At 41.0% G+C, this 19057-nt stretch overlaps 1 protein-coding gene across 2 annotated transcripts in view; it reads left to right on the top strand.

Annotated features, from left to right (window-relative positions):
* LOC148036847 (protein S-acyltransferase 8-like) overlaps positions 1 to 19057 on the top strand; it is a 138789-nt gene that overhangs the window by 38418 nt on the left and 81314 nt on the right. Inside the window, exon 2 of one of the 2 annotated variants that reach the window (XM_087675758.1) lies at positions 8082 to 8267. In XM_087675758.1, the coding sequence (XP_087531884.1) occupies positions 8082 to 8267 (186 nt within the window). Of the gene's footprint in view, positions 1 to 8081; positions 8268 to 19057 lie in introns of those variants that run through there. The other variant, XM_087675759.1, reaches the window with a different exon arrangement.

Raw genomic sequence — 19057 nt, forward strand, 5'->3', positions numbered from 1 at the left:
CTTTTGCCTTTGGTTGCCTCAAAAGGTCATCCAATGAGTGCAAATCAGAACAACATCTTCTCCCTCTCTCTTGTAGGTTAAATACACTAAAAATGCTTCTCTCCAGCCTCTAAAGACGTTTTTTAGTCTTGCATGGGTATTTTTGACAAGTGACAGCCTTCCCAAATGGTTTTATCAGCATTATCCATATTTAAATATTAATTTTCAATCTTTAAATATTGAAAATTAATCCAATAATTATTTCGATATCCAGAAAAATAATCTAACTAGCCAATAGTTAAATTGTCTAGACATCTTTCATTCCCGAGTGTCTCTGTGCTATCTTTGACCATCAAAGGAGACGAATGGAAGACAACCTTCGGCACAAGGTATGGTCACTTCGAGTATGTTGTTATGCCATTCTGTCTCACCAATGCTCTTGTAGTTTTTGAACATATGATGAATGATATCTTGCGAGAGCATCTAGATGATTTTATAGTTAAATGCTTGGATGATATCTTGATATTCTCAAAAGATCCAAAGAAGCATGAGCACTATGTAAAATTAGTTTTGAAAAAGCTCAAAGAAAAAGGACTATATGCAAAACTTGAGAAGTGTTTTTTTCATCAAATAGAAGTGGAATTCTTGAGGTACAATGTCTCTTAGAGAGGAATCTTCATGGACCCCAAGAAGATCGAGACTATTCTTGACTGGTAGACACCCACATGTGTCCATGATGTCTAATGTTTCCTTGGCTTTGTCAACTTCTACAAGATATTTATTAAAGATTACTCAAAGATCGTTATACCACTTACCAAACTCACAGGAAACCCAAAGTTCTCATGGACCCCAAAAGCCGAGAAGGCCTTCCAGACCCTAAAGACTGCTTTCACCATTGCTCCAATCCACCTAGATTCTACTGAGGCATTTTTCTTGGAGATTGATGTATCGAACTATGCCTTAGGAGCCATCTTGTCCCAGCATGGAGATGATGGTCATATATATCCAATGGCATTCCACTCAAGGAAGTTCTCCACTCTAGAGATAAACTACGAGATCCATGATAAAGAACTCCTTGCCATTGTAGATACCTTTAATACTTGGCGTCATCATTTAGAGGATGTAGGCCGTAAAGCTATCGTCTATATAGATCACAAAAATCTAGAATACTTTATGACAACCCGCATCCTCAACTGAAGACAATTCCTCTTGAGTAACTTCTTATCTGGGTTTGACTTTGTCATCACCTATCGCCTAGGACGTCGACAATGCTAATCAGATGCTTTGTCAAGAAGATCCTAATTGGCACCTAAGAAGGGAGAAGAAGCTTTTGATCAATGACGAGTAATACTACTCAAGCTAGAGCACCTCCAGCTAGTAGCCATCTCCAGTTGTCACCAAGATGACCCTACCTTGATCCAGTTAGTCCATGAAGCCCTACCACATGATGATTTGGCCAACACTGTTAAGAGAAAAAATTAAGAGGGAAAAGGAAATTAAGTTTGTGAGTTTCAGGAAACTAATAATATATTATTCTATAAAGATCTACTTTACATCCCTCTAGGAAAGCTGAGACTCTAGGTACTCCAACAACACCATGATACCCCAACAGTAGGACACTTTGGAGTTAATAAGACCTTAGAGCTTGTGGAAAGAAGTTAAGGAATATATAAAATCATGTGATACTTGCAATAGGGCCAAGGTATCTCGTCACAAACCACATGGCCTCTTGCAACCCTTGCCCATTCCAATGCAACCTTGGTCTTCTCTGTCCATGAATTTCATAACAGATCTTTCCAAATCAAACAAATATGACTCTATTTTTGTTGTGGTAGATAGGTTCACAAAAATGACACATTTCATCCCTAACACCAAGACCATCATAGGCGCAGCTATTGCTAGACTCTTCCTCATATACATTTTCAGATTACATGGACTCCCAGATGATGTCATCAGTGATCAGGGTTCCCAATTCATATCTAGTCTTTGGAAGAGCCTTTGCAACCTCCTTGGAGTCCAAGTTAAGTTATCCACAGCCAATCATCCATAGACTGATGGTCAAACAGAACGAGTAAATCAAGTTTTGGAAGAATATATTTGCTGCACCATCAACTATGATCAAAATGATTGGTTTGAGCTATTGCCCTTTGCAGAGTTTGCTTATAATAATAGCATCCATGCATCTACCAAGCAAACTCCTTTCTTTGCAAACGATGGCCAACATCCAAGGATGGATGTGCATCTCTCCAATCAAGTAAAGAACCATGGCGCCTGAGATAATGCTCAATACCTAGAAAATATACAGCAAAAACTCAAGCAACAAATCCAAAAGGCTTAGAATTAGTACAAGCGCTATACAGACCAGCATCGTCTTTAACATTCAGCATACAAAGTCGGTGATAAAGTATGGTTACTCAGGCATAACCTCTAGACAATAAGGCCCTCCACCAAGCTAGACCACGAGAGATTTGGGCCCTTCACTATGGTAGCCCAAATCAATCCAATTTCTTATCGACTCTAACTCCCCAGTACCATGAAGATCCATCCAGTTTTCCATGTTTCCCTGCTCAAGCCTTACCAAAACTCACCATTGAGGGGGGAGAGATCTAATCATGCACCACCTATCTGGATTGAAGATTATGAAGAATTTGAGGTTGAGCATGTCTTAGACTCGAGGATCTCCTGAGGTTAATTGGAATACCTTGTTCAGTGGAAAGGATACGACGTCAATGATTGCACTTGGGAACCTATAGAATATCTCCAAAAAGCACCTCTCAAAGTTAAAGAATTTCACAAGAGGAATCCAACGAAACTTGGACCAAACCACCAAGGTGCTCCTTGTGGAACTCGTCACTAGAGGAGGGGGTGATGCTACGGACATGTCATGATCAATTGTACAGATTAGTTCTTGCTCATGCCATATGAATCCATATCCCATGTGAACACACTCTTAATAGAACATCCTTGAGCCAACCATGCGAACCCATCCTTGCCATGCGATCATAGAACCTTCTTAAAGATATGCCATGTCATCGTCTGCATTATTTATGATGCCATCATGTAACATTCTAGAAGATCTTTAGGTGCCCTCCAACACCTATAAAAGGAGGTGCTTGCCATAGAGCTCCTTAGTCTTGCTAATGCCAGTCTTGGGAGCTCAAGGAGTCAAGACCTCCAAGTAAGTAAATTCGAGTTCCAGTTCTAGTTCTTGTCTAGTCATGGTATTTAGTCTTTGTCTTGTTTTCCATACGAGATCTTGTCTAGTACTGTTTTATATTTGGTTCATCCCCATGGAGGGAGATCTTATAACTCTGTTATCTTATATTCATACCTAGGGTCTCGAGTTGTGGGATCCTTCATATCCTATCGAGTCTTGTTGTCTATATCTATGGTTTTGGGTTGTGGAATGTTCCATATCTTGTTTAGTTATCATTGTACCTTGTGCCTCTATGTGGGATTATCTTGTAATCAGAATTCTTGCAACCAATCATGCATCTACTCTAGTCTTTCGAGCACAGTCTAGTGCTCCCATAATAGAGACCCACTTGTCACAATTAAGTACTTCAGCTACTTCTTGGATTGTGCACAACGGAGCTACTTGTCATTTGACCACCATCGAGGACATTTTCATTTCCCGAGTCCTTGTAGTTGGGCGAGTTTGAGACAGAAACAACTCCTTAGTCAAGATTTAGGCTCACGGTCGCATTAGTTTTGCCACTAACTAGGGTCGAGATCACACAAGGCTAGATGATGTGTACTATGTCTCCCAGCTTGGGGTGAACTTGTTATCCATTTAATATCTTTGCTTGTTGGGTCAAGCATATTTCTTCAGAGTGACCACAATTAAGGTCCTTGACTCCAAGTTTGGTTTAGTGATTGCTTGTGGTGAGGCACAGGCTAGTGACCTATACCACATCCTACACTTTCTTTTTGAGCTAACTGTTGAGGGCTCTGAGTTCCAATGTTTCCAGGCTTTAGCCACAACATGGGAGCCTACGAGCATTGAGCGTCATTTCGCTTAGGACATCTTGGATACAACTCTCTTTATGAGTTATCGTGTCCATAGATGGTCGATGGCCTTTTACTCTTGAAGCTATCGCGGGATATTTGTAAAGCTTGTCAACTCGGGAAATATCACCGTACCCCATTTCCTCAGCAGTCTACACATAGATCTGAGGTGCCTCTTAGATTGATTCATGTTGATCTTTATGGGCCGACATCCAGCACCCCCTTGAACGGCACACTGTACTTCTTTTTGATTGTGGATGATCATTCCGGATACATGTGGATGTACTTTCTCAAGTACAAGTTCTATGCCTTCACATATTTTTCTGTTTGGGTGTGCTAATACATAATCAAACCGGTCAACATGTAGAATGCATGAGGAGTAAAGTGAGGGCGAGTTCATCTCCCACGAGTTTTTTGAGTTTCTACAGGAGTATGGCATTTCATGCTGGGTTACCTCTACTAAATCCTCTTTTTAGAATGGAGTCGTAGAGCAGATGAACTGGACTATCATGAACATGGCACGCTATATTCTGTTCACAACAGAGATCCCTGAGCGCCTTCGAGTTGAGGCTATTAACACTTGGGTCTATATTCTCAATTGGTGCTCAACTGTGGCCGTTCCTTTGAGAACTCTATATGAGGCATTTTTGGCTCATAGCATGTAGTTTCTCACTTTAGGGTCTTTAAGAGTGGTTCCTACATGCACACCCCTAATGATAAAATAGGCGAGTTCACTCCTTGAGCTAAGCTTTTGTTTTTTGTAGGATACTTCTTTGAAGCTAAAGCCTATTGATCCTTTGACAAATAAGGTGATCGTTAGAAGAGATGTAGTGTTTGATGAGAGGGACATTGTGCAGTTTTTTGTATCGGATTCTGAGCTCTTTCCTTACATTATTCCCTCGGAGATAATGTCTTTTGAGTTGGGTCTACTATCTGCACTTGACCCATCTGTAGATTCTTTAGCTCACAAACCCTCTCTGTGAGACTTGTTACCTTGATGGTTCCAACAGACCATGCAGGACTCGGGGATCCTTTCACTAGGTTCTAGTTCGTAGGGCCTTAGAAGATTGGCTCGGCTTACACCTCAGGTATTATCAACGTTGATATTTATAGTTGATTACATAGGACTTTTTAGTCGTATAGTACTTCCAATGGTGAGAGGCCATGGAAAAGAATCTACATAGTATTGATTGAAATAAGACTTGGACCTTTGTGGATCACTCGGGCCACAAGAAAGTCATTGGGTCAAAGTGGATTGTTAGAACTCAACTAAAGGCTAATGGGACTTTAGACAAATATAAGGCTCGCCTTGTGATGCAAGGGTTTTGATAGAAGCAAGGCATTGACCTATGAAGAGACCTTTGCTTCTATTGCGTTGTTGATATCCTTTTGTCTATTGGTTGCGCTCACTACTTGGTTCGATTGATTGATCTATCAGATGGATGTCAAAATTGTCTTTCTGAATGATTATACGGAGGAGAAAGTCTATATAGTGCAACTACTTGGATTTTCTTCTGCTGATTGGAAAGATAAGGTCTTTTGCTTGCAGAAAGCTCTTTATGGGTTGAAGTAAGTACTGCGGTCTTGGTTCTAGGGGATAGATGAGATTGTTAGGACTCATGAATACTATTCTACCTCTTATAACACAAACTTATATATATATGTATCACTTAAGAGGGAGTCAACTATATCTTGCTATACGTAGATGATTTACTTATTACTAGCTCAAATTCTATTGCCATAGCAGATATTAATACTAAACTTTGTTTTACTTTTGATATGATAGACCTTGGTTTCTTGTCTTACTTTTTGGGGATGGAGATAGTCGGCTCTTGCGAAGACCGTGTCCAAGTGGCACCATTGCATAGCATTTTACGTAAGCATAATTACACTTGCATTGTCTCTTGCATAACTCTAGTGCATTGGCATTCTATTGTGTAAACAGGCATCTATGCGTGTTTATCCCTTCACGGTCCTTGGAATGATTGACTTTGGATTATCCAACATATTTGTGACATTGCATATGATAGTCTCCAAGGTAATCTCCCTTGCTTGCTTAGCTTTGCTAGCTAGCTTTCGGCACATCTTTTTTGTCTCTTCACACACTCACCATATTTGCTTCGCACATCCTTAGCTTATTCCTTTGTCGTCGACACCCAATAGTGGTAGGGATAGCTTGCTTATTTTGTGAAAACCTTTGGATCTTTCCCTTAGTCTTCCGTCAGTTGCTTATTCAACCACAATTCACCTTTTTTGAAACAAAAACTCAAAAAGAGAGGGGAGAAAAACCAAACGAAACCAATTCATTGTGGTTCCATTCACCTTAGTCGGACTTGGTAGACCACTGGATAGTTGACATGCACCCTTTGTTTGAGGCCTTGGTCTCTTTGGGGTGACCACTTAGACCTCCTTGGTAAGATAACCATCACCTTTGTGGTGTTGGTAGGCCATTGGGCAGCTATCGTGTACCCTTTGTTTGATGCCTTGGTCGCTTTGGGATGGGATGCCTTTAGGTAAAAACACATAGAAACACCAAACAATCAAAACTATGGGTCTGCCTTCCTTTCTATCTCAGTTTTTGGGCCTGAGAGGGGGTGCTGAGCTAAAATAAGCATTACATACTGATTTAGCCTCTTAAACAGCCCTAAAAATGCTTGCTTAATGAAAACCCTAAAATGGTGTGCGGTTGGAGAGAGTTTAAAAGGGTGCACGGTACAAGGTTGTGAAACTTTCTATAAATAGGTAGGTTGCCCTTCATTCAGCCTAACCTCGTTTTTGAAGGTTTCAGGTGATCTAGCTTTGATGCCCATACCTCGTTTATGGAGGATATCTTAGCCAAGGCTTTCCGACATTGTCTACATCCATTGGGCAGTTGTTTCGAGCCTCCATCGCACAATCTACATTTTTTTTGTTGCGTTTACTACATTTGTTGCATCATCTATAAGTGGTGGCTTGCTCTATTGCTACGTTTGTGATTTGCGGTTGCTATACTGATTGACACATCATACTTGCGTTTTTACTACCGTCAGTCTACCAATGTCCTTATACTTGCGTTTTTGCTGTGGTCAGCTTGCCATGTCATCATCAGCTTGCTATGTTTGCAGTTTTCTCTCTCTTTTGCATGTCGGCATCACCCTTGTTGCGTTTTCTACCGTCAGACATCTTAGAGACTGCCTTTTTGCGATTTGGGATCTGTCAAGAGTATGTCATAGTCTTCTGCTGATTACCTCTGCCTCTATCCTTGAGACACGAGAGTTCGGGGTATAGTTTTCATTCCTTGCACGGTTTGTTCGTAGCATGCGCATTGTATATTCGGTATTTATTCATTAATTTAGATCTTCATTGTGTTCATTATCTTTGAGTTACCCTTACCCTAACTGTGTTTTGTTGAGTTTATGCTTCATTGTACACTTTCATTTAGGTTTTCTGTGTTAGGGTATTTCTTCACACATACTAGTCTCTTTCTTCTTAATCTTTTTCACAACTAGTTTAGGACAGCCCTTATTGACATGATCTCTTGCCTTACAATACTTGCAATAGCTCTTACTATTATTTTTTTCTTATTCTTATTAGCCTTCTCATCCTTCTCATCCTTCTTTGCTTCCTATAGTAGAAAAGGTAGCTTTTCCTTTGGTTTTGTGACTAGCCACAACAGCTTGATTCGCAAAACATGCAAATGGACCTACTTTGTTGAGATTGTTCATGTTGCAACAAAACAAAAACCAACTCCTTAAATGGCAAAGTGGGATTGCGTGTCATTTTCAAATGAAGAGTAGATGTAAAGCTAATGATAATAGATGTAAAACTCTAATAAGAATCAGAAGAAGCATCAATAATAATTTGCACAATTGAACCTGTTTGGCAAAAACTCATTTGCAACAATTGATTGCCCCTTATGATCATTGATCTTTGTCAAGAAACTATCGATAGATTCACTTTCATCCATATGTTTACTTTCTAAGCAATAATTAACACAATTACCATTTACCAGGGGGAGGGGGGTCGGGGGAGGGCCAACTTTCTATTTACAAATTCTAAGGAACAGTGAAATCTCGAAAAAAGCTTATAGATGACTTTTTTCTTTTATATTTCAGAGATTCCTCTTCTCAGGACGACTTATTTTTGGGCCAGATGTGAAGTCACTGCTTTTGACAGTATTTCTGATTGTTGCACCAGCAATAGTATTTTGTGTTTTTGTGGCAAGGCACCTTCTACATGTGTTTCCGAATTACAATAGTGGGATTGCCATCATAGTGGTGGCTGGATTCCTGACATTATATGTGGGTAACCCTCTCCTTTCTCAATAAAGAAAAATAAAATGTAATGCTTTTGTTAATACAAGCAGTTAAATAATAGTTTCCTTAAGTTTGAGCTTAAGCCGTTATACTTCAAAAAAATTTGAGCATGCTATTCAAAATTTCAAGTCTTCACAATGAAGTGTTTCTCTTATATTCCAATAAGGTCAATTTTCTTTTAAAGAAGGCATACACCTTGATGAATCATGAGAGATCGATCATTTTCACTCAGATGCCTGTGGGAAGGGCTTTTAGGCTGGCTTAGAGTAAATGATTACATAACCACTGTGTGTGAAATCTGTCTAACAGCTCCTGGTTGACAAATCTTGTACAATACTCTATAATAGATTTCCACCTTGTACACAAGAAGTGGTACCCATCTTAAATGGTAATATTTCATTTTCCTGTATATTTTTATACGTTCCAACAGCTTTCCATATTGGGAAGTAGAAATGTAGCTCTTTTTAATAAGTTAGTAAACTTCAAACCTGCCTTCTAGTTTAAAGATGCGTTGTACATTCGCGTTTGTCACTGGTCATCATAGGATGAAGCTGACAATGCACGTGTCTGTTTTCCAGCTAGTCTAGTTGGTGTGTTGGGGGTAAAAACCAGTGTTTTGCTGTGCCTCATGTACAGATAGGAGCCAGTAAGGACTTTTTTATTTCAGATGAGAAAAATCTTTCAATAAATCCTCAGGACAACATATCTCAAGGCAAATACAAAGTACAAGACAGCCATGTAAGGGACTTCCATAACAAAAACTATACAATAAGCTGGTAAGGACTTAAATTATGACTGAACTACTGATGACTTATCTCTCGTGTATTTGTAGTTTTGATAGCTGTATAGGTGTGTTAATTTACAATTTGTCGGACTCTTATCTTTACTGTTGTCCACTGCATGAGTGAATGATACGCGTTGGTGTAGGTTTATGAATGCTGCTGCTGCTGTCCTGCTATCCTAGATGAGATCAAAATCTCTGCATTCTTGTGTTCAGCTTGTTTTCTATTGGTTTGGCACCATTCTGTCAAGCTATAGTTGGTTCAGTTCTTGATTCAGTTCAGCATGTGCCAAGGTAGAAACACCTTGAGGGCATCAGAAGTGGATGCAGTGATGGAAGCATGGAAAGTTGTTGTAATAGACTCCTCCACACAAGAGACAAAGGAAAGAGAAACATTGCAAAAGAAAAGAACACTGCACAAAGAACTCAGAGGCAAAGAGATGCTTACGAAATTGAATCCATATACCAAGATATGACATAGTATAGAACCAATGTGAGTTACTGGCTGTGAAGGCATTAGCACAATCAGCTCTCTCCAGCAATGATGTGTCAGATGATGAATGTGTAGGAGGAGCCTGAAATAAATAGGAAAAAATAATGCCATAAATGGTAGCATTATGGCCAGCATAAAATGCCCAAAATAGACATAATAAAATTCGAGATAAAATGCCTAAATAATCTAGGAAATATACTACTGCACTAGCCCATTGAATCACATGCACAGACTCGACCATGAACAAACATATTTGCTAACACCCTCTCTTAGATCATGGGTGATCTGATATAATACAATATACAATGAGAAAGTCCCATCATAGTATATACAACAAGGACTACTAGAGTAGAACGATGTACTCAAGCAGTAGGTCTGCAAGCCACCACCAAGGTGCCTCAGAGAGAACCTGATGGTTATGTCAACTGTACTAGCTCTTGAAAATAGAGAAGAATCATAACAACTCTCAATATTTGTCAACAATGTCTTGTAGTAGCATACAAGACCATCTTGTCAAAAGTGTCGCTGAATATATGTGACCATGGATTCCTCGCCTTTGGCCAAGATCACCAAAGTGTCTCCTCTTACAATTACCTGAAGCTGAACACAAGTCTCCAACATGACACTGGTAGATGAGTAAATAATGTTGGCATGCCTACCAACAAGCGGAGATGCCAAAGGAGCCATGAGGAGGGAGATTTAGAGAAGATGAAGAAAGACAAGGGATCTTCAGGGAGAAAAGGATGGCAAAAATACAGACTCACAAGGATTACACGAGTTCAAAGTAGTATGGAAGGCACATAGAGGAAAGATTAATAGTAACCAAAGTGTAGTGATGAGAACAAGATGGGACCTAACCAACTTCTAGTGCTTGGTGGTATCTTTTAGCTTAGCAAAGGAGGGGGTCAAGGAAGTGATTTTTGTGAGAGGAAGTATAGAGATTGAAGCTCAGCTAAGAGTATAGTTGACATCGAAGAGAGTGCGAGAGTGAAGACATGAGTCCCATTGCAATCTTAAAAAGAGTGTAATGTGCAAGTACAAAGTACAAGCCTTAAACATTGGGGTTGCTAATGTGTGTTCATACCCAAAAGGTGTAAAACACGATGAGTGCCCAAACTGTGTTACATAAGTACATAAAACAAAGGAGAATAAAACTGGGGGAAAAAACCTCTTGTAAGGAGAGTAAAAAGTGCCCTATCGTCCTATTGAGGATCACCGACACTCCTTTGTGAGCATAGGCGTGAGTCAAACCCAACAAACCCCCCTAGAGTGAAGAGTGATCAACATACAAGGATTAACCACCAAAGGAGATCAAATTTAAAGCATTGCGGAATGCTTCAAATTTGTCAAGAGCAAGAGCTTTGGTGAAGATGTTTGCCACATTACTAGTGGTACGATAGTAAACAAGGCTGATATCTCCTACATGTAGCTTCTCTTTGAAAAAGTGATAGTGAATCCCTATGTGTTTCGTGCGTACATGAAACACTGGGTTCCGTGCCATTGCAATGGTACTTTGACTATTAGTAAACAAAGGAGTAGGCTCCGTGATAGATACATCAAGATCATCCAACAAACTTCTCAGCCATACACATTCAATTGTGGTATTGAAAGCTGCCTTGTATTTAGCTTCACAAGATATTGTGGCAACAATGGATTGTTTCTTGCTAAGCTAAGAGATGCAAGATGAGCCAAGAAAGAAACAATTTCCACTCATAGAGTGATGTGAATCAAAATCACCAGCCCAATTTGAATCACTGTAAGCATGTAGTTGCAGTGGTTTCCCCTTGGCATAAAACAATCCAAGAGTCCTAGTCCCATGCAAGTAATGAAAACCATGCTTCTCAACTTGCCAATGTGACATGCGTGGGTGGTGTATATATTTGCTTAGGGCTGAAATTGCAAACTGAATATATGGCCTTGTGTTGCATAAGTAAATGAGACATCCAGTTGCTGGAGCATATGTATGGATATAAGACAAATCACTGTCATCATGCAAGGACAGCTTGAATCTAGGTTCCATTGGTGTGCAAACTGCTTGCAATCTTATAAGCCGAACCTCTCAAGAAGTCTACCAATATATCTGGATTGTGACAATCCAATGCCTCTAGCATCATGAATGAACTCAATGCCCAAATAGTAGTGCAAAGGCCCTAAGTTTGCTGACATCTCAAAAGTTTGCTGCAAACTTTGTTTGAATGCTGAAATCTTATCAGCACGTGTCCTTGTGAGTAGAAGATCATCTACATAAAGACATATGACCGGCAAGGATCCCCCCTCTTTACATACGTAAAGTGTGGACTCTGATGAGCTGTTAAGGAATCCTTGGTTGAGTAAAAATGCATCAATTTTTGCATACCAAGCTCGGGGAGCTTGCTTCAAACCATACAAAGCCTTTTTTAGCTTGCATACTTGGTGTTCAGATCCCTCATCTGCAAAACCAATGGGCTGCTGTATATACACTTCTTCTTGAAGTTCCCCATGTAAAAATGCAGTCTTCATATCAAGTTGGTGCGCAGTGTTGGGAATAAAGGGCCATCGTGCCTTTTATATGTGCACGGGTGTGAACACACCCTTAGGCACATTGTACTTTCATACATATATCTATCTAAAACCTAAAGTGGTACATTTGTCATTGTACCTAAAAACGTGTTCACTCTACACTTTGCTCTCTTGCACTCTCCTTGTCTCTCTCTCTGCGCATAATGACTGTGTGTCTCGATCTCCGTGCCTAATCGATTCCTTCAAACTGGTATCAGAACGTAAGGTGCTGCAGATGGTCGTGAGGCTGAGCCAGAGCTCAAAGGCGAGCAGGAGAGTCACAAGTGTAAGCTGCAGGCAGTGACTCTGCGACGGGCGTGGACCAAGCGTGCGACGGGCTGTAGAGCTGACGATCAAGAGGCTGTTGCTGTGTGACTAGTTGAGCTGGGTGACAAGCGACGCAACACGGAACAACGACCAGGCATCACAGATGGAGGGCACGCGGGCGAGAGGCCACGCCAACGACCAAGCGTCACGAAAGGAGGGCACGCGGGCGAGAGGCCACGCCAGTGATGAGGTCACGGGATGGCGAACAGGCGTCGTGTCCAGCGGGCGTGTGTCAAATTGCATGGCTGACGGGTCCGTTGACCCGTCATATATTTTTTTCTTTCCCAAAATTCAACTTTTTTCTCTTTGAAAATTGCTTCACCCACTGACAGGGCTTTGCGCACGTAGGCACAAGACTTCAGATCTGTGCAAAATTGGCTCAGAAATTTGGGGCTTTTCTCGAATCTGGGGATCTCAACACAGAAGTGGACAATCTGACTCAGAAATTGCAAAGTTGGTGCACATCTGCTCGGAAATTTTGGAGCTTTTCACATTTTTAGTGAAATTCTTTCAATTTCACTGAAATTAGTGCACACAAGACTTGGAAAATTTGGGGATTTGTCCAGATTTCATGCGTGCAAGATGCAAAGTGATATTTGTCTCAGAAATTGCTGGAATTTGTGACATTTTGTCCCTGACATTTGGGGCTTTTCATGTACATGCACAAATTGGGCTGAAATTGATCCAATTTCTCGACATTGAGGCACATTGGACCCCGTGCAATTTGGGGCTTTTGCGATTTGGGCAAAGTTTGTGCAGCATTTGGTCATTTTATGTACATGCAAGTTGAATTCCGCTCAATTTGGACATCAACACTTGGTAAAATTTGGGGGTTTTGCTGAAATTGGTTTATTTTGGCAAAATTGGACAGTCCTATGCATGACAGAGGAAATGCTGATGTATGTTTGACGATTGTGAGCACAAAATTTTGGGGCTTTTGACGGTTCGTGTCAAATTTTATGCCCATGGGTACACGTACAACAGAAATTGCAGCTGAAATTTTGGGATTTCTCATGTAAAGGGATGTACATGCCTTTTCAAACAGCTGTAATCGGTTGGATAATGCTGTAGCACTTGGTTTGGTGCTTCTGAAAACTGAATTACAGATCTGAAATATGTACTTCTGCGTGGTCATTTATTGCTGATTGGTACTTGTTTGTACCTTGGTCACTTGGGTGACAATTTGGGCCTGCATTTACTGGTTTTTTGGTCACTTTTGAGCTGACAACCATAGCTGGCAGCAATGACAGCAGTAATTTGATGCATATAAAGAAGCTTGAAGGCGCACATAATTTTGTAGTGTGGCAAAAACAGTGCTACAATATCGTGTGACAAAAGAAGCAGGCAAAGCCGATCAAAACTAAAGGGGCAAAGCTTGTGGACATGGATTAGGACGATTGGGATGAGTTGAATGAGCTTGCACGCTCAACCATAGAGCTATCGATTTCAGATGCCTTGCTCTTCAATATTGAAGGTTTGGATTCTGCATATGCTGTATGGACTAGATTGGAAGAACTGTATGCACAGAAGAGCGCTGCAAGTAAAGTGTATTGGCTAAAAAAGCTTATGGATTTGCGTATGAAAGAAGGTACAGCAATGTCTACTTACTTGAGTGAGTTTAACTCCATTTTCAGCCAACTGGTTGCCTTGAAATTTATGATTGATAAGGAATTTAAGGCTACTTTCTTGCTTTGCACTCTACCAGAGAGTTGGGATACATTTAGAACTGCTATGAGCAATTCTAATGTGATCCTTTTGTATGCTGATGTAGAGAGTGCTCTACTTATGGAAGAGATGAATCGGCAGAACAATGCATCCAACAAGTCTTCCAGTGCTTTGCATACTAGGCGCATATCACAGCAAAAGGGCAAATATGATGGCAAGGGACGCAGTAAATCACGTGGCAAAGATGGTTAATGCCATCATTGTGGCAAGAAGGGTCACTTTAAACGTGACTGCTACAAATGGAAGAAAGAGAAAGGAAAATGCAAGAAGACATATGATTGCAAGGAAGAGAAAAAGGACAGTTAGCCTAAGAAGAGCAGTGTAAAAATTGAAGAGGTGAATGTAGTCACTCATGACAGTGACAGTAGGAGTGATGTACTCTTTGTCTCTTTACACTTTGGTGCACATGCTTTACTTGCAGATACATATGATGACATGCATACTTGGATTCTTAATTCAGGTGCTTCCTTTCATGTCACTCCTTATCGTGAGTGGTTTTCCGCATATACAGGGGGTCGACATGGTGTTGTCCATCTTGGGGATAACTATGCATGTGAGATTGCAAGTATTGACAGTGTGCAGTTACAGTTTGAGCATGGCTCTGTCTTTACACTTCAGCATGTACGGCATGCACCTCAGCTCAAGAAGAGCTTGATCAACTCAGGGCAGCTAGATGATGATGGTTTTCATACCACCTTTGGTGATGGAAAATGGAAGATTTGTAAGGGATCTAGGGTTATTGCCAGAGGTTGCAAGAGTGATATGTTGTATCCACTTATGTATCTAGTGTGCGTGACCATGTTATTGCCGTGACTGAGCAGCCAAGTGTTTCTTGTGGCCTGGCCAGTTGGGACACATGAGTCAAACATGAATGAAAGTGCTCTCTCGTTTGGGTTACTTGCCTTGTCTTCGTTATGCTGATTTTGAGCACTGTGATCATTGTATTTATGGCAAACATGCGTAGACATCTCACAAAAAGTCTTTTTCTTTGAAATCTTCTCCTCTAGAGTCAGTACATTCAGATGTATGTCAGATGCCAGGATTATCTTTAGGGGGAAGGAATTATTTTGTCACATTTGTCGACGATGCTACACGAAAGGTTTGGGTTTATCCTATTTGTAGCAAGCATGAAGTGCTTGACAAGTTTTAGAAATTCTTGGCATTGGCTGAAAATCAGACTAATAAGACACTTAAGTGTCTTCGCTTTGACAATGGTGGGGAATATGTGTCCAAGGCCATTCAAGCATTTTGTGACAGCAAAGGGATAAAGAGGGAGCTCATTGCCTCTCATAATCTGCCCCAAAATGGAGTTGCAGAGCGTATGAATCGGACCATACAGGATAAGGTCCGTACGATGCTGTCTCATGTTGCATTACCCCATGGTTTTTGGGTAGAGGCTGTTATGACAGCCATTCACTTAATTAATCGGTTATGAAACAGGTCATTGGGGGGGGGAGGGTTCCCCAAGAAGCGTGGTCGGGCAAGCCACCTTCATATGCTCATCTGAAAGTGTTTGGCTGTGAGGCTCTTGTGCACATTTGTAAAGAAATACGCAACAAACTTGAGCCAAAGTCCTGTAAATTCATTTTCCCTGGATATGGTGACAAGGGTGAAATGGGGTATAGATTGTGGAATCCCCAAAAAAGGAAAGTAGTACGCAGCAATGACGTTATCTCCCGGGAAGTTCGCATGCACAAACAGCCCGAAAAGACTGAGGAGGTCCATAGGGTTGTATTCCGGGAAGAAATACTTTTTGGACAGCAAAATGTGCGCGTTGTGCAGTAGCAAATACATGCTGTAAATGGACCTGTAAATGCAAGAAATGATGCTGGAAATGATCAGCCAGCTATTTCCCATGAAAATGAACCATTACATGTGCAGGAACAGCCAGGACAGTAAGCTGTTAATGCTGATTTGCAGGTTGAAATGCCAGGTGAGCATGCTGAAAATGGAAATTTGTAGGAATAGCCGGCAAACAATGACCATTGGGTTAGGAGATCGTCTAGGCTACTAGACAACCTGATAGGTTTGTTCCTGGTGCAATTAATGTGGTTGATTATGTCTTGTTGACAGACTATGGTGAACCGTCTTACTTCAAGGAAGCAATGGATAGATAGGACAGCAAGAAACGGTATAAAGCCATGCTGTCAGAGATGGAATCTCTTGAAAAAAATGGCACTTGGGACTTGGTGCAGTTGCCTAAAGGGCAGAAAACTCTTCCATGGAAATGGGTTTACAAGATGAAGGTCACTTCTGGTTTGTCACCAAAGTACAAAGCAAGATTGGTTGCAAAGGGGTAGAAGCAGGAGCATGGAATTGACTTTGATGAGATTTTTTATTCTGTAGTCAAAATGACTACATTGAGAACCATTTTGGGCTTGGTTGCAATTGAGGATATGGAGCTCATACAGATGGATGCAAAGATTACGTCTTTACATGGTGATTTGCATGAAGACATATATATACAACAGCTTGAAGGTTTTGTTGAACAAGGGAAGGAAAAAATGGTATGTAAACTCAAAAGGAGTTTGTATGGGCTGAAACAAGCACCAAGAGAATGGTATCATAAGTTTGATACATTCATGCAGTCCCAAGGCTTTCATAGAAGTCAAGTGGATCATTGCTTGTACACCAAGAAGAGAGTAGATGACAGCTTGATTATCTTGGTTTTGTATATTGATGACATGTTGATTGCTGGCAGGGATACTCATGCCTTGGATTCATTGAAGCAAAGTCTTCATGGTAGCTTTGACATGAAGGATCTGGGTGATGCAAATCACATTCTTGTCATGCGAATACTCAAAGATAGATCGAAAGGCTTACTCTATCTATCATAGCAGGAGTATAAAGGTTTTGCAGCGTTTCAATATGGAGGGAGGAGAAAACAATTGGGGTTCTATTGCCTCCATATGTGAAACTTAGTGCAAAGAACAGCCCTACATCTGATGATGAGAAGGTTGAAATGGCCAAGATACCATATGCTTCAGTTGTTACAATTGGGGTTCCATTGCCTCCATATGTGAAAGTTAGTGCAGAGGACAGCCCTATATCTGATGATGAGAAGGCTGAAATGGTCAAGATACCATATGCTTTAGTTGTTGGCGGTTTGATGTACGCTATGGTTGCTACACGTCCTGACATTGCCTTTGCAGTGGGAGTGGTTAGTAGATATATGGCAACCCCTGGTAAGAAGCATTGGGATACAGTGAAGGGTATTATGAGATACCTCAAAGGCACAAAGGAGTTGTGCATTTGCTTTGGAAAAGCAAAAGACATCTGTGGCTGGCTTTACGTATACAGACTATGCTGGTCATGCGGACTGCAGGAAGTCCACTTCTTGGTATGTGTTTACTTTCATTGGAGGAGCAGTCTCTTGGATCTCCAGGCTACAAAAGTGTGTTGCGTTGTCTACTACAGAGCCAGAGTATGTGGCTGCCATTGAGGTATGCAAGGAGGCTTTATGGCTTTCACGTCTGGTGGGAGAGCTTGGTATCATAGAGTTACATGTTCTCTATTGTGATAGTCATAGTGCTATTATGCTAGCACGGAATCCTGTCTTTCATGCAAAGACAAAGCACATACAGGTGAAGTACTACTTCATTAGAGATGTACTTGACAGCAAAATCATTGAGCTTGTGAAAGTGCATACAAATGATAACCCTGCAGACCTTCTCACGAAGGGTCTTCCAACAGAGTAGTTTACTCATTGTCGACAGATGATGGGAGTTGGATAGATATATGTATTTCAGCTTTGTACATAGCTATACTTAGCTGATTCTTTTCTCCTCTTAAGGTACATTGCCTTTAGGTGGGAGGTTGTTGAGAATAAAGGCTTCGTGCTTGGCAACTTCGCTCAACAGTCCATTTCTCATCTTTCTCTCTCCTCTTTTTTCTCTCTGTTTCTAATTTTTTTTCTTCATCTCCCTCTCACTCTCTCTCTCTACCTTCTATTTTAGTTTATTTTTTCTCCCCTCCTGGTCTTTCATTCTCTCTCTCTCTCTCTCTCTCTCCAATCCCCCTTTCCCATTAGGCACGAAAAGGACACAATACCAATGTCACTTCTTGTAGCTTTCTCATGACGGTTTTATAGTGAGGCTGAGATACATGGATGCTCAACTTTCGCACGGACTCCAAGTTGCTATTGGTAAGATCGGCACCTCATCACATCAGCTGATGATTGAGACAGGTGGATGGAGCCATATTGTAGCCAATGAGAGGATATGCCAGCTTTGTGGAAGGGAGCCAGAGACGGAGGAGCACTACATTTGTAGATGAACTGTATACTATGATATCCGAGGTCGCTATCATTGCCTCTTTAAGGAGGGTTTTGGACCATAAGACGGGTGATGGACTATGAGGACCAAAGATGCTTAGGCCTTTTCTTATTGGAGCTCTGACGATGTAGAGCATTATTTTTACGGGATAGGAGGCGACCCCAGCATCATCCACTCCTCCAGAGAGCAGTTATAGACTAGTTCAGCGCAGCTGAACCCACAGTTGCGACCACCCCAGACACTACATGTCCTACTGTAGGCGTTGTCGAGATACAACATTAGGAGAGATCACAATTGACAAAGGTATAACGCTACACAGAGCACGATACCCTAGAGTACTTACTCAGCAACATAGGCGTGCCCATATACGCCACATTCGCATTACAATTGCTCGTTATAGAGGCAGATTGGCGGAGTCACTCAGTCGGAGGTAGCTTACAAAGTCTTGGTGGATTCCATAGACCAAGGGGGAGATACCCTACACTCTTGATCTTTTTAAACTTAGTTTTTTCCAACTTTTTCAGTTTTCATACTTCTCATTCCAATATACCATGTAAACTTACACATAAATTTTCTCTCTTATCTGATGAGAGATGATGATACCAGTTGTATTGGTTATGGTTTCATAGGCCACTCT

This window comes from Lygodium microphyllum, chromosome 4, assembly GCF_053477565.2.
Source record: "Lygodium microphyllum isolate KBCC chromosome 4, Lygodium_microphyllum_v1.1.10, whole genome shotgun sequence".
NCBI classification, from domain to species: domain Eukaryota; kingdom Viridiplantae; phylum Streptophyta; class Polypodiopsida; order Schizaeales; family Lygodiaceae; genus Lygodium; species Lygodium microphyllum.